Source organism: Pipistrellus hanaki, assembly GCF_964339955.1.
Source record: "Pipistrellus hanaki genome assembly, chromosome: 16".
Classification (NCBI taxonomy): domain Eukaryota; kingdom Metazoa; phylum Chordata; class Mammalia; order Chiroptera; family Vespertilionidae; genus Pipistrellus; species Pipistrellus hanaki.
The window spans coordinates 46,700,888-46,722,203 of NC_140518.1; the positions used below are offsets into that span (position 1 = coordinate 46,700,888).

General features: G+C 49.8%; 2 protein-coding genes across 2 annotated transcripts in view; one reads left to right on the forward strand and one right to left on the reverse strand.

The window, feature by feature from the left end:
• The window catches only part of SHMT1 (serine hydroxymethyltransferase 1), a 1,020,383-nt gene that overhangs the window by 243,676 nt on the left and 755,391 nt on the right, over positions 1-21,316 (forward strand). The window lies entirely within an intron of this gene.
• Positions 1,856-21,216, reverse strand: GID4 (GID complex subunit 4 homolog). The gene is made up of 6 exons (XM_084861602.1): positions 20,692-21,216; positions 15,075-15,134; positions 9,243-9,350; positions 6,733-6,834; positions 5,027-5,157; positions 1,856-2,585 (listed from the first exon to the last, which is right to left on the reverse strand). The coding sequence occupies exons 1-6, from the start codon at positions 20,878-20,880 to the stop codon at positions 2,522-2,524; spliced, it is 654 nt and encodes a 217-aa protein (XP_084717728.1). The 5' UTR covers positions 20,881-21,216; the 3' UTR covers positions 1,856-2,521.

Consider the following 21,316-nt stretch of genomic DNA (forward strand, 5'->3'; position numbering starts at 1 on the left):
AGACTAGACATTCCTTGTTTCTGAAAGCAGATGACATTGACAGCCCCCGGAGTTTGTAATCCACACTACCAACAACCGCTCCCGAGGACATCTGCTCTGCCGCAGCAGAGGTGCTTCTGGGCTGCAGCGGAGCTGGGAAGGTGGGAGGGTGGGCGGGAGGATAATCCCAGCACAACAGAGTGACAGGCCGGGAGCCCCGAGGGAAGCTTTCTGAGCAGTGCAGTGAAAACCTCTCGGCAGGCTTGCTTGGGGCAGAGGAAGATGTAGGAAGTCTGCACTCACTCCTGAAGGACGAATACAAGTGTCAACAAAAATATTGCACATCACACCAGAGGCACGAGACCACTGAGAAGGCTCCAGAAAGAGCAACTGCAGATGGAGATGAGCCCCAAAGTGTCTTCGGAAATGAGCAAGAGAAGAGGAGTCCATGTGGACAGCACGGTTACTGAGAGGAGGCAGAAAACATTCCCTTCCTTGTCCTCAACAGGCAGGTTTTACTTGGACAAATCTTCATCACAGATGTGTCTGAAAGACCTAAGGTATCACTTCTTCATTTCCCCCAATACAGCCGGTGCACTTCATTACATGGCTAAAACAGGAAGGACGAATCCTACATAGAACCCATCTGGCTAGCTGAGCACCATCGATGTTTGCAAATGTCCTTCCCTGGCTATGCAACCCACCCACCAACCCACGGGCCTCTCAGAGCCACGCGGAGCCCTGCCAGCTGCAGGTGGCCTCACCTCCCAGTGCCCTGCGTGAAGCCTGTATCCTTCAAGGAGCTTGCAAGATGCAGGTGATGCTTCGGAGCATGCTGTGGGGAGAGCGAGGATGACCTGGGAAGGCACCTGTCCCTCCTTCACACTCAGGGATGCTGGCCAGCTAAACTGAGGCCTCATCACTGTCCATCAGCTGGGTTTGACCCAGACCCACATATTTGTTGCCAGAGTTTTAAAATCAAGAAAACATTTCTAATTCATCTCTGAGAATGGACACAATTCATTTCTCCACTGAAGTCACTGAGGCAACTTTCTAGGGCTCCATAGCCCTCGCCTGACTGGATGGGCTGGTCACGCCTCTGCACAGAGCCAGGCACCCAGGCTGCTGCTGCCCACACACTTCTCCCGAAGGCCTCCCTGACATGCACTCTCAGTAACGAGCAGTCCCTATGTCGTTAAAAGGAAAGTTGCTCTTGAGCAAGACTCCCAGCATTCATGTGGGCCCTGAGTCTTCACGGCCGGGGATGCGCGCCTGGCAGCGTGCTCGGCTCCTCCCGCGGTGCGCAGCGGGGCCTGCGCTCTTGCACTCTGAGTCTTGTAAACCACTGGACGGTGCCAATCCCCCCACACCCCTGCCACAGCTGTGGCCGCAACTGTTGCCAACCTATTGAGCTTTTAAAACATGAAACAAAAACAAAACACACACACACACACACACACTTACTTTGGCACGTGAGCCTCGAGTTACTTGAGCATATTCATGCCCCTGCCCCTCCCGTCCCAACATTTCAGTCGCTGTTGGGAGAATGAGGCCCTTCTGTGGATGAGAGATCACCGTGAAGCACTGCTGTTCCGAGTAGCAAGAGGAGGAGCTACAAATGCTAAACTGGCCCCCAAACAGTCCTCACATTGAGCATTATACTCTATGCAATGCTGCAAAACTTCTGTACCAGGTCAACCAGTTTCAAACTGCTGGTTGATTAAATATACATTTACATATAGATATAGATATAAAAATTACTAAGTCAACATTTGCTGTTTTCAATGTGAAAACAATAAAATGTAATTCTGAATAATTGTGCCTTTACCATAAGGTCCTTGTTAAAGGGGTCATAAAAATAATTTTGCAATAAAAAAAACTTTTTAAAAAAGTTTAATATTGCCCTCAAGTTCAAAAGTTTGGAGCAAATGTGCTGAGTAAGCAGGACTGGCCTCTGTTCCTGCCACGGACCTGGAAGCCTTACACTGAGCGACCCTGATGCCGGCCCAGGGTGCCTGCCAGCCACCACCAGCTTGGTGTGGCCTCACGCGGCTGGGCAGCGCCAGGACGGGCGCGCTTCTCTGGCGGACGCCGCTGCAGCTTGCCCCCTCCCTGCTCGGAGCTCAGGCAGCACCTCGTGCTGGGCTCTGGAGCACCCAGACTGAGCCACTGGGGGCGGGGTCTTGGTGAGGACCACTGAGCACCAAGGCTGAGGGTGACCGGGCTGACCTTCTACTCGGCTGGAGGCAGGGATGGAGAGGAGATGGGCATTTCAGTGACACAGAAGTTAGCTGTGAGGAAGGAAAGTGCATATAAGGTAGCTTAAGAACAGGTTAGAGCAAACTGCCACAGAGAGGGAGGAGAATGGAGCCAATCCCCGCCTGCGGCCGGCCTGCCCCGCGGGCTGACATCCATGCTGTCTGACGTATCGCCCATGAAGAAACGGGCACATGTTCTCCTGGTTCCGGCAAGCACACAATTTTCTTGGCAAAGTTCTTTTTTGCCAAGTTCAGTTTTATTTGGTTGCTGTTCTGAACCACTGTCACCGGAACTCATAGATGGGTGCGCTGTGTTCAGGAACGTGCGTTAGGTTGAGCGACTGATACCTGCAGGGAGACAAACGGAAGCGGCAGTCTCAGCATCCTGACCACTCCACAGGGATGTGTGAACACCCAACCGAGCACCCAGCACGCCACACACTGGCATGGAATGCAAACCCACCTCCGACGTCAGGTGACCCACGCGTGATTTACTTCTAGGTCGTTACTCCTCCTCCTGAGTCAAGCATAAAGTAAGACGTGCAGGCCTCCCGCTCTAATCATGAGGCAATGCCAGTGGGTCCGATAAAAGGAGAGGCTGCGCAGCTCTGAGAGAAAACAGACCGGAGCCTGCCTCTCTCCCCACCGCTCACCCTGCCTCTTGTGGACGCCCAGCACCCAGCTCCCTGGAAGGCAGGCTATGTGTCCTCAGAGCTGCTGGGAGCACAGGCACACGCATTCCCCAGAGCCCAGAGAGCAAGGGAAAGAAAACGGCACCGTTTGCTTTCATTCTCTCGCTCCCCGGACATGGCTGCTGGACACAGCGCATCAGAGAGCTCCACGGTGGCGTTTGTGTTTCCCTGCGGGCAGGTGGAGGAGAAACAGAGGCCAAGACCCACCCACAGGAGTGGTGACCCTTGAGGTAGCTCGAGTGCTGGTGTGGTGCCAGCTCTGGCCTGGCTTGTTTCACACAGGAGAGAGGAGAAGGACAGCAAGAAGCCGATTATTTCTTACCCAAAAAACCAGCAAGAAAGGATTATGCCTTGGCCACCAGAGGATACTATAGTCATAAGCCATCATAACAAGTATTGCTGAGGATATGGAGAAAGTAGAAAAATTGTGACTCGCAAACATTGCTGATGGCAAATGCGAAATGGTTAGCTGCTGTGGAAAGTGGCTAGCTGCTTTTTGGTGGCTCCTCAGAAAGTTAAAAATAGAATTACCAAATGACTCAGCAACTCTCCTCCTAGGTGTGTGCCCAAAGGAACTGAAAGCAAGAACTCAAAAAGATACTTGTGCACCCTTGTTCAAGCAGAATTAGTCATGGGGCCGAAACAGGAAAGCAGCGCAAGTGTCCCTAAAGGGATGAGTAGACAAATGTGATCTACATCCTTACAATGAAAAACCACTTGGCAATAAATATGAAGTACTAATACATGCTATAAAGTGGCTGAACCTTCAGGCCATTACGCTAAGTGAAAGAAACCAGGTGTGCCCTGGCCCGGTTTGGCTCAGTGGATAGAGCATCTGCCTGTGGACTCAAAGGTTCCAGGTTCGATTCCAGTCAAGGGCATGCATCTTGGTTGTGGGCACATACATCCCCAGTAGGGGTGTGCAAGAGGCAGCTGATTGATGTTTCTCTCTCATCGGTGTTTCTGACTCTCCCTCTCCCTTCTTCTCTGTGAAAAAGCAATAAAATATATATTAAAAAAAAAAAAAAAAGAAAGAAAGAAAAGAAAAGAAAAGTCAGGCACAAAGGCAACATAGTGTCTGATCCCACTTCCATAAAATACACTGAGAACGGGCAAATCTGTAAACGTAGAAAGCAGGTCAGGGCTGCCCTGGGCTGGGATGGGCTAGGGAGTTGGAGTGATAGCTGAGGGAGCACAGGGCTTCTTCCTGTGGTGATAAAAATGTTCTAAAACCATTTGTGATGGTTGCACAAATCTGTTCATATACTAAAGGCCACTTACTGCATCGTATGCTTTATGATTTATATCTCAATAGAGCTATTATTTGAAAAAGAATAATGAAAACTTTTGAAAACAATTTATTGAAATACTAATAATTGTGGCTCTCATAGGAGCTGGGACTACCCTGAGCCCAAGGGCACTGAACAAGATATCTGAGTCAACCCAGGGTAGGGTCACTCACAAGCCACCAAAGTGTGAACACTCTGAAAGGAAATAAGGCTGTTCGATACTCAGAGGAGAAATCAGGTATTTTGTGAAATGGCTCACCCTTCCTGTAGAAGATGCTTAAAAAGCAGCAAGGCGGCAGGAGAGTCCTCAAAAAGGTGTCAAAAATGAGCACTTTGCGGTGGCATTGGGTTGTTTACCTCGAACCACAGGGCAGGCCTGTCAACTCCCACAGGCCCCTTGGTCACCAGGCTAAAATCAAGTGCACAGGAACCTGCAAATTCCTGTGACCAGGAATGTGACCAACAAAATTAAAAAGGCTGCTGACAGCAAAATTCAGACTGCAGCTGGATCTGACACGTTAGTTGCTGACTAAATTTGGGAGGAATAAGTACAAACCCAAGACTGAGATAAACATTGCTAAGCACACAGCAGAGCCTGCACACACTCAGCAGTGAGTGCTTTCACCTCGTGCTGTTTCCGTCCCGTTCCCTCTGCTCTGTGGATGGCGATGAGCGCAGTGTGAGCAGCTGGCACCATCTAAAGAGGAGCCAGCATCCAAACAGAGCGTGGCACCCACGCAGGGACCAGCACAGGTTTCCTTTGGGATGTGGTGAGCCCAGTGAGAGCCGGGGCCTCGGGCCTCCTTACCATTCTGAGCTCCGATGGTAGTAGTAGCCCTCTATGGAGGCTGCCGACTTCTGGAAGCAGATGTAGTAGAACCCGGCAAAGGAAGCACCGCTGATGTCTTTGATTGTGTGGTCTGGGACCAGGAACTGTTCCTGCACACAGATGGGGAAGTCAGAACTGTAACAAGCACTCCGCCCCGCTCCGGGGCGTCCTCATTAGCCATCGGACGGCTAAGGCTCTACCGTCACACGGGCTGGCCCAGAGATGCGTTTCCTCCCGCCTTGTGAACAGCATTCGTAGGCCATTCGAGCACCCCACTTACTAATACAGAAAGCTGTATCTGGAGCTCACAAGGATCAGCACCAAGAGAAGGTGCGATGGCCCACACATCTCATAAATGAACCTATACGGATCTGCCTGCCTACCTTTCAGAGCCCACAGGCAGGACGACCTGCGAGTAAGTTTGTGCTCCACTTCAGGAACTGTCACTAGTTCCTGATCGCCTCTAGAACAGTGGGTCACTTCTGTTGGCCTGCGGATCACTCCGAGGGCAGCTCAGTCATCAGTAGCCCCTGTGATACCCCTTTCAAAATCTCTACACCTCATCAAAAATAACCAGAACGTTCCTGCTCTTGGTCAGCACTTACAAAAGGCAAGCTTTTATCTCTGGTTGGAGCCAGGAGTGGAAAGGCTGCATCCTGTTACCTGTTCTCCCGGGGAGGTCTGACAGCCACTGGGAAATTCACCCTGAGAAATTCTGTGCAGAAAGCACAACCACTGCTTTTTTGATCTTTCCTCAACCTCTGAAATTACAGTTTTAAAAACTAACTTTAAAATTAGGACCTTACAAGGTACTTCTTTTAATGTGTTACCTAGGTGGCTATCTCCAGTAGATGGCAAGCTCACGAGTGCAGCTCAGTCCATGGCAACTCTCCCGGAGGGTAATGACCTCCACCCCCCAAACTACTAACTGCACCAAGCGAAGGCCAGAAATGACTGCTCTCCATGTCCTGTGCCTGTGAAGCCAGCAGAACTTCACGGTAAAACAGCTATTTCCTCTAGACTGGAAAGCAGGGCTTGGGGGGAGGTGTATGCTCACAAAGTGACTTACAGACTTGCTCCATGACTTTCCTGTCCTATGGCCCTCACACATCAGCTACCACACTACCAAAGCAGGGAGCACATGTGACTTCTCTGCCCAAAGCCAATCCAGAGTCCCCCTGGCAGAGTTCTCGGGCTGGTGAGTGGAAAACCTGAATTCCATTCCTGGTTCCTCACTTCCTGAGCTGGAGGGAAGCAGCGGAGCTGACTGCGCTGGGTGAGCCCTGCGCAGGCCCTGGTGGCGGAGCATCACTGACATGGCAAGCCAGCCATGGCTGAGGAGAGGGGATGGAAGATGACTAAGTTTAGAGAGCATTAGGCTCTCCCCTGAACACACAGAACACGAGGGCTGATTCACCTTGGAGAGCCCCAGGGAAGCCTGTGGGGAGAAAGGAGGGAGAGAACGCGAACACCAGTGTCGGGGTGACTGCACTGCTGTGCTGCACGGCGTGGCCAGAGCGAACCCGTGTGGTGTCAGCAGTGAACCAGGGAGCCTCGGCTGTGCCTGTCCCTCATGAGTGGGAGGAGCCCCGGCCAAGTAGACAAACTGTAACAAGCACCGGACACGGGAGCAGATCGGCGTCCTACAGGAGCTGCACCGCCAAGAGCAGCCTGCAGGGGCTTACCTTCCACCGCATGAAGACATAATCCCCATTCTTCAGCTCTTCATAATCAAAGTCATCCGAGTTAAATGATTTTGCATATTGATAAAAAGCCAGAAACTTGCCCTGAAAGCAAAGAGGAAGAGACCAGGTTAAGAGGAGGCTGGTGTCAGGCTGCCCTCCGTGCCCAGTGTGATCGCCGTCTCAAGGGCCCACAGCAGACAGTGGCCCCGCAAGAGCGGCGACGGCAGAGCACTGGGAGAGGAGTCTTTGATTGCCCACTGATCAGGCCCGGCCTCTGGACGGACACCGGCACGGCCCGCCCAGGGACCTTGGCCTGAGGGAGCAGCAGGATGGAAACACACAACCCAGGAGCCTGTTCCCAGAACTCATCACTGCAGGCAAAGCCGGAAGCAGTGGAAGATCCCTGCAAGCCTGAGGCGGGCAACCAGGAGAGGGCGGGCGCGTGCGTAAAGGCTGGAAAGGGCAGTGTATGGTTAAGCTTAAAAAAGGAGACTAAAATAGGTTACAAAACAGTATCTTCTGATCTCAGTTTTGTAAAAATAAAGTATAGATATTCAAATGGGATTCAGGAAAAGATTCATAACCTGTTTTAGCTTTAGGTATTGTCATTATAGACCATTTTTTTTCCTTTTGCTTTTCCGTTTTTTCAAATATTTTTAAAACAAGAATGTACAGATTCTACAAGAGAACATCTTAAAAAATAAGGATCTAGAGATATTAAGTCACAGAGTTTGTTACACAGATAAAGTATATGGAACCGTGACTTTGTAGTCCCATAGTAATACCAATTTAAAACCGGCTCAGGAGAATCTGAGGTTGCGCTACAATGTTTCTGATTCCAGTGCACAGAGGAAAAGGGATATGAGGGGGGAGGTTTATCAGACACTGTAAATCCCCGGCAAACAAAGGCACAATAGGCCTCGGGGAGTGCTCTGCGGGGCCTGAGCGTTCTCGGGGCTGGAAGCCAGGGGGGACGCTGTGGGCTGCAGTCCGCAGGCCCCATCACCTCCCCATGCCCAGCACGCCAGCGCCAGGTGGCCGTCTTCGTCCCTCTTCCACCCACAATGCTAGCCCAACAGAGGCTGGGGTCCCAGATGCTTCCCAGGGTCCTAAAGGGAAGGCAATGGGGAATAAGAGCTGCTCCCCAGGTACTTAATGTGCAAACAATCCAGCCTAAAACTACGGCTTCCTTGGGCCCCAAAGACCTTGCTTTTGGCAGAATCAATCTGAGAGGGAAAACGAAGCTGAATGGGAGACAAGAAAGAACTCTGTCACTGGGCTGCCCAGGAGGGGAAGGGGCCCCTCACAAGTTGGTATGCCCTACAGAAAGAGCCAGCACTGGGCAGGGGACCAGGTGGTGCCACAGAGGCGTCCAACACTGCTTTGTGACACTGGCACCATTGGCCCCCAACCTTTTGGATCCTCAAATCTTTTTTTTTTTTTTTAAATATATTTTATTAATATTTTACAGAGAGGAGAAAGGGAGAGAGATAGAGAGCTAGAAACGTCGATGAGAGAGAAACATCAACCAGCTGCCTCTTGCACATCCCCTACTGGGGATGTGCCCGCAACCAATGTACATGCCCTTGACCGGAATCGAATCGAACCTGGGACCTTTCAGTCCGCAGACCAATGCTCTACCACTAAGCCAAACCGGTTTCGGCTGGATCCTCAAATCTTGTTCATTTTCTCATATTACGGAGAAATGAATGACTATCTAACTCAGACGAAGGTCTGCAGTAGGAGCCTCCTGCAAGGCCTGCTGGGCCAGATTGAGGAGAATCTTAGAATCTTCCTTACCAACACAAGCAGTCATTTCTGGTTGGCTGAGAGGGTGAACACAACGGACTTGCTCAGTGTTAACCCAAAATTCATTGTTGCCATGGCCGACTAAGCCAAAAGGCTACGACAACAGGCTGAGAAATGGATGTGTGTGACACCTGAAGGAAAGAGGGGAGGACAGGAACTCTACGCTGCTCACTGCTGCTGAAGAGAGATGCCGCCCTGGCTGGTTTGGCTCAGAGGATAGAGCGTCGGCTTGTGGACTGAAGGGTCCAGGCCTCGATTCTGGTCAGGGGCACATACCTGGGATGCAGGCTCAATCCCCAGCAGGGGTCATGCAGGAGGCAGGTGATCCATGATTCTCTCTCATCACTGATGTTTCTTTCTCTCTCTCCCTCTGAAATCAATAAAAATATATTAAAAAAAAGAAAAAGAGAGCATGCCCACAGCTGACAGCTGGGGAGGTGAGGGAGACTCTCCAGCAGCACCTGCAGGGCGGAGCCTGGGCCTGTCTGCCAGGAGCGGGGTGAGAAGAGCTTCCTGTGGGGTGGCCTCAGGGAGGGGCAGCTGTCTAGGAATTGCATCTCCACCTCATCCCGAGCCAGGGGCCATCACTGCACCTTTCACAGGACTCCCCCCAGGACGGCATGAGAAAGGACCGTGGACAGGGAGATGAGACAGGTCCTGGGTTCTCCTCGGTGGCCCAGGGCAGTCAGAGACTTACTCACCCAATGTTTCCGATCAACATCTTCATCCGCATCCCACTTTCGAGTTAAGAAAGGGTGTTTTTGGCTGATTATTTCTCCTTCAAAGAAGGTCGTAAGGGTTGGATACTCCTATAGTCAAAATCCGAACATCAAAAACAAGATGTCAAACAGGAGTTTTAACCTTTACAAAGGAAAATTAACCTCAATTTCACTTCTTCCCCATACTTCCAAAAGAATGATCCCTCCGCTAACCAACAATAAGCAGAGTTTGGCCAGTGGTCTGTGGATGCTGTGGACAACAGAATGGGGGCCGAGATGGGAAGCCCCGGGCTTCGGGCTTTGCCAGAGCAGAGAGCCCTCTGTGACTTCGTTTCTGGGTCTGCAGCAAACACCCACTCAGATTTAAAGTAAGTCTGTTCTAGCTCTACACCGACCCCGCTCACTGAGCCCAGGCTCACCAACAGTCTGCTGATAGTTCTGGCTTTCCATGAAGACCTGCCTTTTGGGGAATCAACCTTCAACTAGCCAGCAAGTCAAAGGGAAACTCCAGAACCTGCACGTGCATCATTAGTAAGTGCACGGGCCAGCACTGGCCAGCACTGTCACACACGGTCTCTGCGCGGGTAGTCAGTACGACCTCCCTCGCTTTCCCAGTGAGGTTAGCACACCTCAGGGGAGCTTCTAGCCTTCCGCGAATGAGCCCAGTGTGGGTGACTCCCCCAGGGCGGCTCGTCCTGGCCACGCCAGCTGCCAGCTGCCTGCCAGCCGCCTCCCCAGAAAGAGCCTCTCCCTACTGCTGAGTCAGAGAGGCAAAGAGGATGTTATCTGACACCCCTTCTTCACAATTCTGGGGTCTCCTTTCCAGAGGCACACAACCTTCAAAGCTGTGCTTGTTTGTGAACGTGAGCTAGCAAAGAGGCAATTACCGCCAACTTACCAGTTCCATATTGTAAATACAAGGAGGACTCTAACTAAAAACCAAGCCATTTATAGTAAATAGTTCTATTCACAGCTATAAATGGAAAGGCAAACAAAAATGGATAACTGCATTTCATAATACAGGTATAAAACCATTCTAGGAATGGTCACCCTTTTCTGTATTTTACTAATTATCTACAGTGACCATGTATTACATTTATAATTTTAAAGTCATTAAGACATTGCACAACACCATGCCTATAGTAAGAGCCAGTGAATAGTACATTTTATTTTTTTCTGCTTAATTTTTAAAAATAAATCTTTATTGTTCATATTATCACAAAAGTTCCTCATTTTTCCCCCCTCCACCAGGTTCCCACCCCACCCTCTGCCCTTTCCCCTCCCCCCACTGTCCTCATCAATAGGTGCACAGTTTATGTTCAGTCTCTTCCCACACCCCCCACTCCTCTTTTCCCCAAGAATCATCAGTCCACTCCCCTTCCATACTTCTGATTCTATTATATTCACCAGTTAATATTGTTCATCAGGTTTTTAAATTTCCTTGGTTTTTAGGTTCACTTGTGGATAGTTACATATTTGTTTTTCATAATTTTTATCTTTATTTTCTTCATCTTCCTAAAGAACCCCCTTCAGCAATTCATATAATTCTGGTTTGGCGGTAATGAACTCCTTTAGCTTTTTTTTATTTGTGAAGCTCTTTGTCTGGCCTTCGATTCTGAGTGATAGCTTTGCTGGGTAGAGTATTTTTGGCCGTAGATTCTTGCTATTCATCACCTAGAATATTTCTTGCCATTCCCGTCTGGCCTGCATGGTTTCTGTTGAGAAATCAGCTGACAATCGTATAGGTGCTCCTTTGCTATAGCTTTGCTCTTGCTACTTTTAATATTCTCTCTTTGTCTTTTGCTCTTGGAATTTTAATTATAATGTGTCTTGGTGTGGTCCTCTTTGGATTCCTTTTGTTTGGGGTTCTGTGCACTTCCTGGACTTGTAAGTCTAATTCTTTCACCAGGTGGGGGAAGTTTTCTGTCACTATTTCTTTCAATATGTTTTCGGTATCTTGCTCTCTGTCATCTTCTGGAATTCCCATAATTCTGATGTTGGTTTGCTTGAAGTTGTCCCAGACAACTTCAATAGTGTAAGGTTTCTTACACTATTTTCAACTTTCTGGATTCTCTTGTCTTCTTGCTTCTTCGGAGAAGTGTCCTCTGGCTCTTTGTGTTCCAAATCTTTGACTTGATTCTTGCAATCTTCCATTCTGTTTTTAGGACTCTGTATAATATTTTTTATTTCAGAGAATGTATTCTTTATTTCTAGTTGATCCTTTATTATTTCTAGTTGATCCCTTTTCATGTCTTCATAGGTCTTGTTTATTTTATCGGCCTTTTCTAGGAGATTCTTGAAAAACCTTATAAGCATGGTTTTGAACTCTATATCCAGTCGCTTTTTGTGCTCCATTTCTTTCGTTTGTGATCTGTTTCCTTGTCTCAGCATTTTCGCTGCTTCCCTGAGTTGGTAGGGTGGGAGGATCAGCTGTATCTATACCGGAGACAGCCTTATTCGAATAGACTTGGAAAATTGCAAGAGCCTCTGTGCTCAGCTTGGATGGGGCGGAGTTTCAGGGTGGAGCCTACAGCCTTGGCTTCCGGTTAGCCCCGCCCTATGAGGTTCTTGAGTCTCAGTGTTCCTCAGTGTTCTTTGGTACTTGCTGCAAGCACCTCTGAGAGAAAGGTGCCCTAGAGTTTTGCCTGCTACCAGATAGTCTAGTCTCTCCCGCAACGAGCCCGCAACTGGGGTGTTGTGCAGTTGGAAGTGGGGTTAAGAGCAGTCCGGAACTTATGTCTCCTTCCCGCTAGGGCAATCCAGTGGCTCAATCAGCAGTCTGTCCTCTGCCCGCAATGTGCGCGACTCGGGGGCTCTGCCTTTCGCCGCTCCCCTGAGCTTCCGCCTTACAGCCCAGATTCCCTCTGTATGAGCCTAGGGCCCGAGGGTCTCGCCCAGAATTGGTTCAGTGCAGTCGGAACTAGGGCTCAGCACAGTCCAGAGCTTTTGTCTCCTTCCCGCTAGGGCAATCTAGCAGCACAGTCAACAGTCAGTCCTCTGCGCGCAATGTGCGCGACTCAGGGGCTCTGCCTTTTGCAGCTCCCCTGAGCTTCTGCCTTACAGCCCAGATTCCCTCTGTATGTGTCTGGGTCCCCAAGGTTTTGCTCAGAACTGGGGTTCAGCACAGTCTGGAGCTTTTATATCCTTCCCGCTAGGGAACACCAGCTAGGCACTCAGCCTCCCCCTCTTCTCTGGCTCCGTCCTCTCCGCGCACGCAACGTGTCTCCGTACCTTAGGCTTTTACAGCTTCTCTGATTTTCTTTCTGGTTTTCTCTTTCCTTCTAGTTGTAGAATTCCCAATCAGTCAACTTTCCTGTAGTTCTGGATAATGTCCACTTTATATTTTAGTTGTATTTTTGAAATTGTGTGAGGCTGCAGTTAGGTGGTTACCTATGCCGCCATCTTGGTTTCTCTCTCTTTCACTGAATAGTACATTTTAAATGGGTAAAGTGTATGGTATATGAATTATATCTCAGGAAAGTTACAAAAAGTGTTTTTTCAAAAGGTGAATTCAAAGAATCCTGAATTGGAGCGTGACTTAGAAACCTCTGACTGAATGGCACCATCTCTGAGTCCACCACCATGGGCAGGCGCTCCAGGGGTAGGCGGGAAGGACGACACAGCAGGGTGATTTCCGAGTCCCACCACAAAGCCAGGTTGCCCTTGGCTGGCCCCAAGGGAGACCACACCACCAGCCTCCTAGGTGAGCGCTCACACCTCAGAGGTGCCCCCTTCACTAGGGTTATTGTTCCTGGCGGAAAATTCACTGCATTTCTGTACATTGTTTGGGGATTGTTAACGCTACTTAGCATTTCTGTGCGGCTTTTTAGCACTAAAATGCTGGTTTTTAGAAGCAGCAGTAAATATTCTACATTACAAACGTTCCCGGTTACCTCCTGAAGTTAAATGTTCATGTTCTGCACTCGATTAGCTTGGCTGTCTACAAGATGAACATACTCTGTTTACTATGTTTTCTGCTACCACAGATTCAAAGGTTAGCATCCTACCACAGATTCAAAGGTTAGCATCCTTCATTTTCCTACCATTTCCTACCCTGCTTGACTAAAAACGTTTCCAAAGGAGATGAAGATATTATCTTTTCATCTCAATAACAAACTTCACAGGAAATTCTCAGTTACACTTCTTTTGTTGTTGTTTGTTTGTTTTTTAATCCCCATCAGAGGATATTTTTTCCATTGATTTTTAGAGAGTGGACGAGAGGGAGGGGAAGGAAGAGGAAGAGATAGAGATAGAAAGAGAGAGATCAGTTGCCTCCTGCACACACCCGACCAGGGTGGGAGATTGAACTTGCAACACAGGTTCGAACCCATGACCCTTTTTTTAAAAAATTATTATCTATGTACTGTACATATTTTAACATTGCCCACCCCCCCCCCCCATACATACCCTCCCTCCCCAGAGTTTTGTGTCCATTGGTTGTACTTATATGCATGTATACAAGTCCTTCGGTTGATCTCTTATCTCCCCCAGATCTCCCTACTCTCCCCACTGTAATTTGACAGTCTGCTGGTTGCTTTACTGTCTCTATATCTACCTTTTGGTCGAACCCATAACCCTTTGATGGGAGGACCGACACACCAACCAAGGCTCAACCAAATTTCTGCACTGGGTGGAAATATATATACAAATATATATACAAATATATATATATATATATATATATATATATATATATATATATATTATTGATTTCAGAGAGGAAGGGAGAGGGAGAGAGATAGACACATCAATAATGAGAGAGAATCATTGATTGGCTGCCTCCCACATGCTTCCCACTGGGGATCGAGCCCAAAACCCGGGTAGGTGCTCCTGATCAGAATTGACCCCGAGCCTTTTAGTCCACAGGCTGACATTCTATCCACTGAGCCAAACCAGCTAGGGCTCAACCAAATTTCTAAAACAGAAAAGGAGAATCAGATGGAATCAAGGAGATAAACAATTGTTTCGAGACTAAGGGATCATCACGCCTTATTAGTATTCCACATTGTATTCCATTATAATCTACCACTGCTGTTACATTGCTTCCTCCTCACTAAAACAAGCTCCTTGACTAGGCAGAGCAGGTATTTTTAATTCTTATTTTATACATGAATAAACTGCAGGGAAATCAAACGCTATGGAATCAATAAGGGACACTACGAGAATGTCACCCAGCTCCTGTCCACAGCATTTCCAAACCCCTGGCACCGGGTCTGAGAGCTGGGCAGGTCCACAGCACGCAGTCAGGCCAGCCCAGGCCGCACTGCGGAGTGAGGTGCCAGTGCAGTTACCTCCTTCCTCTTCCTATTTACTTACTAGTGGGGAAAGAAAGGATGCTCTTTCTTGCTTCCTATATTTCCAGGAGTTTCGAGGTTTACAAAGTTGGTTCAAAGAAAATACAACAGTCTACATTTATATAGAAGCTAATTTCTGTTAGGAAACGATCACTTTTCATTATTCCAGTGAACTAAGGGGTTGAAAGAACTTCAAAGAACTCTCAAAGAATTGATGCTTATTTCAGAAACTGTTAAAACTTCTGAGGGTGATAGCTATATTCTTACTATATCTTACTTTCTTAAAAACGATTAAACTGAAAACAGTGTTAGCCACATTGTGACTTATTTGTAAACTTTAAAGATTTGCGAATCTGTATACTTTCCAAGAGGACACATGGAAACGGCATGCTTTTCGCTCCCTCCAGTGTAACAACACTGAGAAACAGGGCGCCTTAACCAAGCCTCAGCGCGAAGCGCCTGCCCCTCACACCGAGCCGCCGGGCGCAGCCACTTCCTGGTCAGGGAAACGAGCGCTTACCTCAGTAAGGCCTTTGATCTTCAGGTACCCACAAAGGTAAGAGTTCCCCGTGTCCACGTGCTGGAAGAAAGGACACACAGCCGCGTTACAAACAGAGGGACACAGGAGACAAGCGCAGTGGTCATCCTTGAGACGAAGGGGAGGAAGGGAGTGGGCAGGTCAGTGCCCACCCAGCGCAGCAGGGTCAGCTGTATGTCTTCTCCAGCCACGCGCTGGTCCAGATGAAACTCAACTTCACTCACTAGAGCCAGTCCCCTGTGGACTAGCAAGCTCACGCCAGCCTCATCTCTGCACCAGTCTCCTTCTGACTAGATTTTGTGCGTCCTGGCCAGTAGGGCCTCCCTTCCTACCTGCGTCCTTCCTCACCTGGGCTTCATCTGCTTTCTGATGCTTTTTTTGGCCTGTTTTTGCCTCCATGCTGCTCAGTCACTGGCCTAACAAGTCCACTCCTTCCCTGTATGTACACTAAGCACATCTTGCATTATTTATGAAATGGGCAGAATATTCAGGGAAGACATCTTTCAAAGACTTATGTGGTATAAATTTGTTATAAACCAAAGTGCTGACCCCAAATCAGAATACACCGTGCATGCCTGCTCTGCTCTCTTCATGTACAGATGCTTGTATTTCTTGATGAAGAGACAGCCTAAATAAATAGGAGTGAGTAACAGGTGTAGATTTTGAGGTTTAGCAGCCACCTAACAACCAAGTTCCTACTTTTCCACATTGCAGGACCCAGATCCTGTACTGGCACCAACCCTGGCCCTGCAAGACCTGCTAAACCCTGATGGATCCAAGGCAAAGAGGAGCCCCAGCCCCTGTGAGCTGTCGGTTTAGGGGTGAGGGACTCAGTTCTGGACAGTTGGATGTGTGTATGTCTCCTGGTGCAGCTGGGAGATAGTCTGGCTGTTGGAGAGGCTTTTTCTCCCCACTGTGGTGGCAGCATCTGCATGCAGTGATCTGATCGAGGAGAAACAGGCCGGGAGATGCCAAGGATGGCAGCACAGAAAGATGGAAAGAAATGAGCCCCTGAATGAGCCAATTGGGAACCAAGCCACCTCTCAACTTCTTGTAATGTGAGATATGGGTCCCCTTTTCTCTAAGCTACTTTGAAATGGTTACTTGCAGCTATATGCATACAAACTAGTGCATTTTACCTCAATCTATACAGAGGCATCCTGAATAGGCAGATTTTTCAGATTTTATGACAATTGGATTAATTTACAAAGTAAAACCCAGGAATTAAAGCAAAATAAAGTACAATGGTACGGTAGCACATTTATATTTTAATATGAAATGAATTCTAAGACACTAGAAAAGTTTTGTGGAATTTATCAGATTTGGGACTCAACTGTTACTTTCAATTACACAGTAAATCAAATACTAAGGTGATCCTCAAAAACTGCAATGAACTCACTCAGCCAGATGAGGTCAGCACCAAAGCAAATGGGCTTCAGTGAAGCTAAAGTGCTCCCAGTTCGGTGCGGGTGACAGAAGTGTTCCATGTGAAAATTGCCAAAGCATTTTCAAATCCCATCTGCTGACCCTGCCCTGGATGTTACCTGAAGCAGCTGATCCGCACTAACAGGGTTCTGCAAAGAACTTTTATTAAAAGATACACAACTCCAACCTGCGGTCTTAGATTTCATGTATGCAGTTCTCACTTAATTCAATTCACCACTGCTGGAAGGGCATCAGGTGGCAAAGATACTTGCTAATAAGATTAAAACATAAGCCACAAATTGGCTATCATTTTACATGGATTATCACAGAATCAGAATTTTAATTTGTCTTCCATTCAATCATGTGTCTCTCCCATTTTGCCCAAACTGATCGTGGTGACGGCTGGTGAACTCCAATGCACCCAGTGTAAAGAGCTTTAACCAAAGGGCAGGCCAGCGTCTCAGGGAGAAGAGTAAGGAAAATGCTCAGCAAGAAGGTCTCACAGCACAGTCGTACCCAACAGCTGCTCTTTGTAATATTCTTCTCACGCTGACCTGGCCCTCATTTTACTCTTGGTTTCTTAGATGGCAGGAGAGATAAACAACAACAACAACAACCCCAGTCAGAATCTCACAAAGTCTGAGGAACTCTTTAAACTGGAATCTCAAAAAGAGAAACAGCACTCCAAAGAGCACAGGCAGAGCCGTGCAACATCACCAGTTGTCAGGGAAACGCAACTCAAAACCACAATGAAGACACCACTTCACACCCTCTAGGCTGGCTACAGAAAAAAGATGGACAACAGCAAGTGCTGGTGAGGATGCGGAGCAACTGTGACCTCCATACACTGCTGGTGGGAATGTAAACGGTGCAGTCACTGGGAAGCAGGATGGCAGTTTCTCAAAGTGTTAAACAGTTACCATGTGACCCAGCAATTCCACTCCTAAGTATCTATCCAAGAGAAATGAAAACATATGTCCACACAAAACTTGTACATGCATGGTCACAGCAGCAGCATTCTTAACAGCCAAAAAGTGGAAACAACCCAAATGTCCCCACTGACCAAAGGATAGGTAAAATGTTGTATCCCCATGCCACGTATTATGCAACAATGAAAAGGGATGAGGCAGACACATGCTAGGATACGGGTAAATCCTGAAAACACGCTCAGTGGAAAAAGCTAGACTCAAAAGGTCACATATTGTACAATTCCATTTACATGAAATGTCCAGAATAAGCAAGTCTTAGAGAAAAAAATTAGTGTTTGCCTCGAGTTGGAAGGGGTTTGGGGTTTCTTTTCAAGGTGATGATGCAGTGATGATATACAATTTCTGTGAATATTCTAAAAACTATTGAATTGTACACCGCAAGTGGGTGACTTTTATGTTAAGCGAATTATCCTATATAATAAAATCAAATATATATAGTTATATGTTATATTATATTATATAATATGTAAATCAACCAAATGGAGGAACAACCAGTCACTATGACGCACACTTGACTACCAGGGGGCAGATGCTCAACACAGGAGCTGCCCTCTGCTGGTCAGTGGGTTCCCACAGGGTGAGCTCCTGCTCCTTAGTGCTTGCTGCCTTGGAGGAGGGAGAGGCTCCCGCCACTGCTGCTGTGCTCTCCAGCCGTGAGCCCAGCTTCTTACTGCAGGCAGGCGGTAAGGAGCAAGAAGAGGTCCCGGACGGCGAGAAGGCCTAAGCTGGCAGTTGGACATCCCCCGAGAGGTCCCAGACTGCGAGAGGACACAGGCCAGGTTGAGGGACACTTCCCCTCCCCCGGCCAGTGCATGAAATTTCATGCACAGGCCTCTAGTATCTAAATAAAGCTGTTGTGTCCTAGCTGGTATGGCTCAGTAGATAAGAGTGTTAGCTCTTGGACTAAAGGGTCTCTGGTTTGATTCCGATCAGGGGCACATACATAGGTTGCAGGCTGGATCCCTGGCCCCAGGTCAGGGGTGCATGCAGGAGGCAACCAATTGATGTGTCTCTCTCACATCAATGTTTCTCTCTGTGTCTCTTCCCCTCCCTTCCACTCTAAAAATCAATAAAAAAATATCCTCAGGCAAAAATTAACAAAATAAATAAAAAATAAAGCTGCTGTGAAAAAGAAGAAAGCAAGCAGGAATGAGGATGCATTATAAAAGGCAGCAGTATTCTAAGAAACCAGCTCTGGCTCGAAGAACATATGATGGGGCAATTCACATGCCACTGACTCTCAGTAATGGACCAGCAGCTCACCAATCCAGACAGGGCCAGCATTCCTGGGCATGGCCACCCCCACCACCACACATCCTACTCAGGAGCTCCTGGCACCAGCCAGATTTCTGCTCTGGGCCTCCTAAGATCCATCAGTCATGTACCAACTCCATCACCACTTCTACGGGTTCACAAGGAAACTGGCACCTAACAGAATTCCAGAAACCACACACTAATGACAGCAGACGTGTTGCCGCAGTAACCAGAGCGACTTCTCTTAGACACTTTGCTACCCTGCCAATTGGTCCCTATCACACCAGAAACCATTATATTAAACAATGGTCACAAATTCAAGATCATTCCAAAAATGACCCACATCAGGGATCGCACTTTCAGAATTTTATGATTAGTTGAAAAAAACCTTCATACTAAATTCTTACATTTCAATCACCAGGAGGTACATAATTATGAAGACTGAGATTATAACAAATATCATGGCTCATAATAGAACTTTAAGTTTATGGCTCAAAGATACAATTAACATGAAGATGCAGCTTTCCCAATCCAAAGAAGGGGGAAATGATTCCCACAAAAGAGAGGAAAGAGGCTGATGAAAGCTTATAGTTAGCAGGAAATGTTACTCCCAGTCTTTTGGATGGGAGACCTCTCTGCTCAGAAGAGAGACTGTTTAAGATTTAAAATGTATTAGGGCAAAGGGCAAGTGCATGGCGAAGACATTCTACATGCCGTCTCACACATGGCAGCAGTGAGCACCTAGGACCTCAAAGCTTCCGTAAGGACTTCCACGAGGCATGTTGGGAGGGGCATCTGGAAACAGCCTAGGAGGTGGGGGTCAGGCTAAGGACAGAGGGGCAGGTGAGGGGGAAATGGTTCTGAGGCAAGCAACAGCAGCTACGGCGAGGGACATTTTCACAGGGAAGAGGAGAGGAGTGTTAACCACAGCTGATCGCCTTTGGCTGGGCAAACGTCAAGTGTACCAGCATTTGTGTGAGGGGAAAGGGGTAAGGGGTGTGGAAGGCGAGGCAGGTGAGGCTGTCCTTTCAAAGCTGTCGGGCTGACTGCAGGTACTCACAAATCCAGGTCAAATGGGGGGCGGGGCAGGCTAGGAGGAGGTCAATGGGGGGGAAAGGGAGTATGTAATACTTTCAACAACAATGTTTTAATTTTAAAAATGGGCGGAGAGGAGACTGGAGGAAGCCTTGGTGGTGTAGATAAAAGTTAAGAACCCGCAGAGGGTCCCCTGGAGCTGGAGAGGGAGATAGCAGGAGGGGGAGGACTGGGCGGAGAGGCCAGAGCACAGGGGGAGACGGGGCCAAGGGCCTGCGGGGAGACCAGAAAGACACGGCGTGCGGGACGCGGCGGGAGCCTGGCGAGTCCGCGGAAGCCCCCGCAGCACCGGCAGTGCCGGTCGGGGGTGGGGGCCCTCAGGCTCGGGTGGTGGCGGGTCTGAGGAGGCTGGCTGACAGGGGCAGGGGGGCCCCGCATCAGGACCCGGGATGAGGAAAGGAGGCCCGGGCACGTCTCAGGGCTGGGGGAAAGCCAGCACAGGCCCTGCCGGGAGGGTCCCGTCGGGAGAAGCCGACGGAGAGTTGTTCAGGGTGTGAGGGGCGGCAGGGAGGGCTGGCCGCGGTGACAGGTCACGGAGGGCAGGCCGGCGGGGGAGGCGCCCGGCGTGGGGGCTTCCGGGTGCCGGCGGCGCGGGGCGCGGGCTGCCGGGCAGGAGAGGTCGGTCCGCCGGGAGCCGCTCGCGCAGGCTCCGGTTGGGGGCCGGTCGGGCTGGGACAGTGTGCGGCACCGGCGGGGAAGTCCGGGAGAAGCGCCGCTGCAGGAGGCCCGGCGGCCAGGGCCTGGTCCCGGCTGCGGGCTCGAGGCGAGGAGCCGGCAGGCTCGGCCTGTGAGCGCCGCGAGGAGGCCCTCGGGCCCGCCCGCCGGCCGGCGCTCACCTGCAGCACCACCTCTACGTCGTACGAGTTCCCCTTGCTCTTCTGGTGGCCGCGGAACTTGGAGCCGCTGTAGAGCAGGCTGGTGGCCACGCCGGGCTGCTGCGTGTTGATGGGCGGCGGAGGGATGAGCGAGGCCGCGGAGGCGACCGAGGCGCCGGCCGGTGGGGGACACTCAGTGCGGACCGGCATCGCGGGGTCCCCCGGAGCCAGGGCTGGGGGAGGGGGAGAGGAACCGCCGCCGCCGCGCGGGAGCCGAGGAGGGCGGCGGGGAGGGAGGGGCCGGGCGCGCACGCGCTGGCCTGGGGCGGGAGCCGCGCACCACCCGCCCGCGGCCTGCGGGCCAACCGCTCCGGCCGCCACCGGGACTCCGGGACCTGCGAGCGGGGCCCGCCGGTCTGGAGTTGAGTCCCCTTCCTCACTTGCGCGCGCGCCCGTGCGCGCGCCCGTTCACTCACACACTCACGCTCACACACACTCACACACACTCACACACACTCACACACAAACACACCAGCCCTTCCGATTGGCCAGGTGGCGCCTGAGGGGCGGGAGCAGACTGAGGCGATGCTTCCACCCATTGGTGAGCGAAGAGAACACGTGACGTGGTGTGCGAGGTGCCCTCTGG

What these genes read in the sequence shown, in the direction of transcription:
- GID4 (XM_084861602.1), bottom strand. Translation starts at nt 20,880, where the DNA reads ATGCCGGTCCGCACTGAGTGTCCCCCACCGGCCGGCGCCTCGGTCGCC. An exon ending in ACGTAGAGGTGGTGCTGCAG is followed by an intron (nt 15,135 to 20,691) that starts GTGAGCGCCGGC and finishes CCTTTCTTCCAG; the next exon opens with CACGTGGACACGGGGAACTC. An exon ending in TACCATCGGAGCTCAGAATG is followed by an intron (nt 2,586 to 5,026) that starts GTAAGGAGGCCC and finishes GTCTCCCTGCAG; the next exon opens with GTATCAGTCGCTCAACCTAA.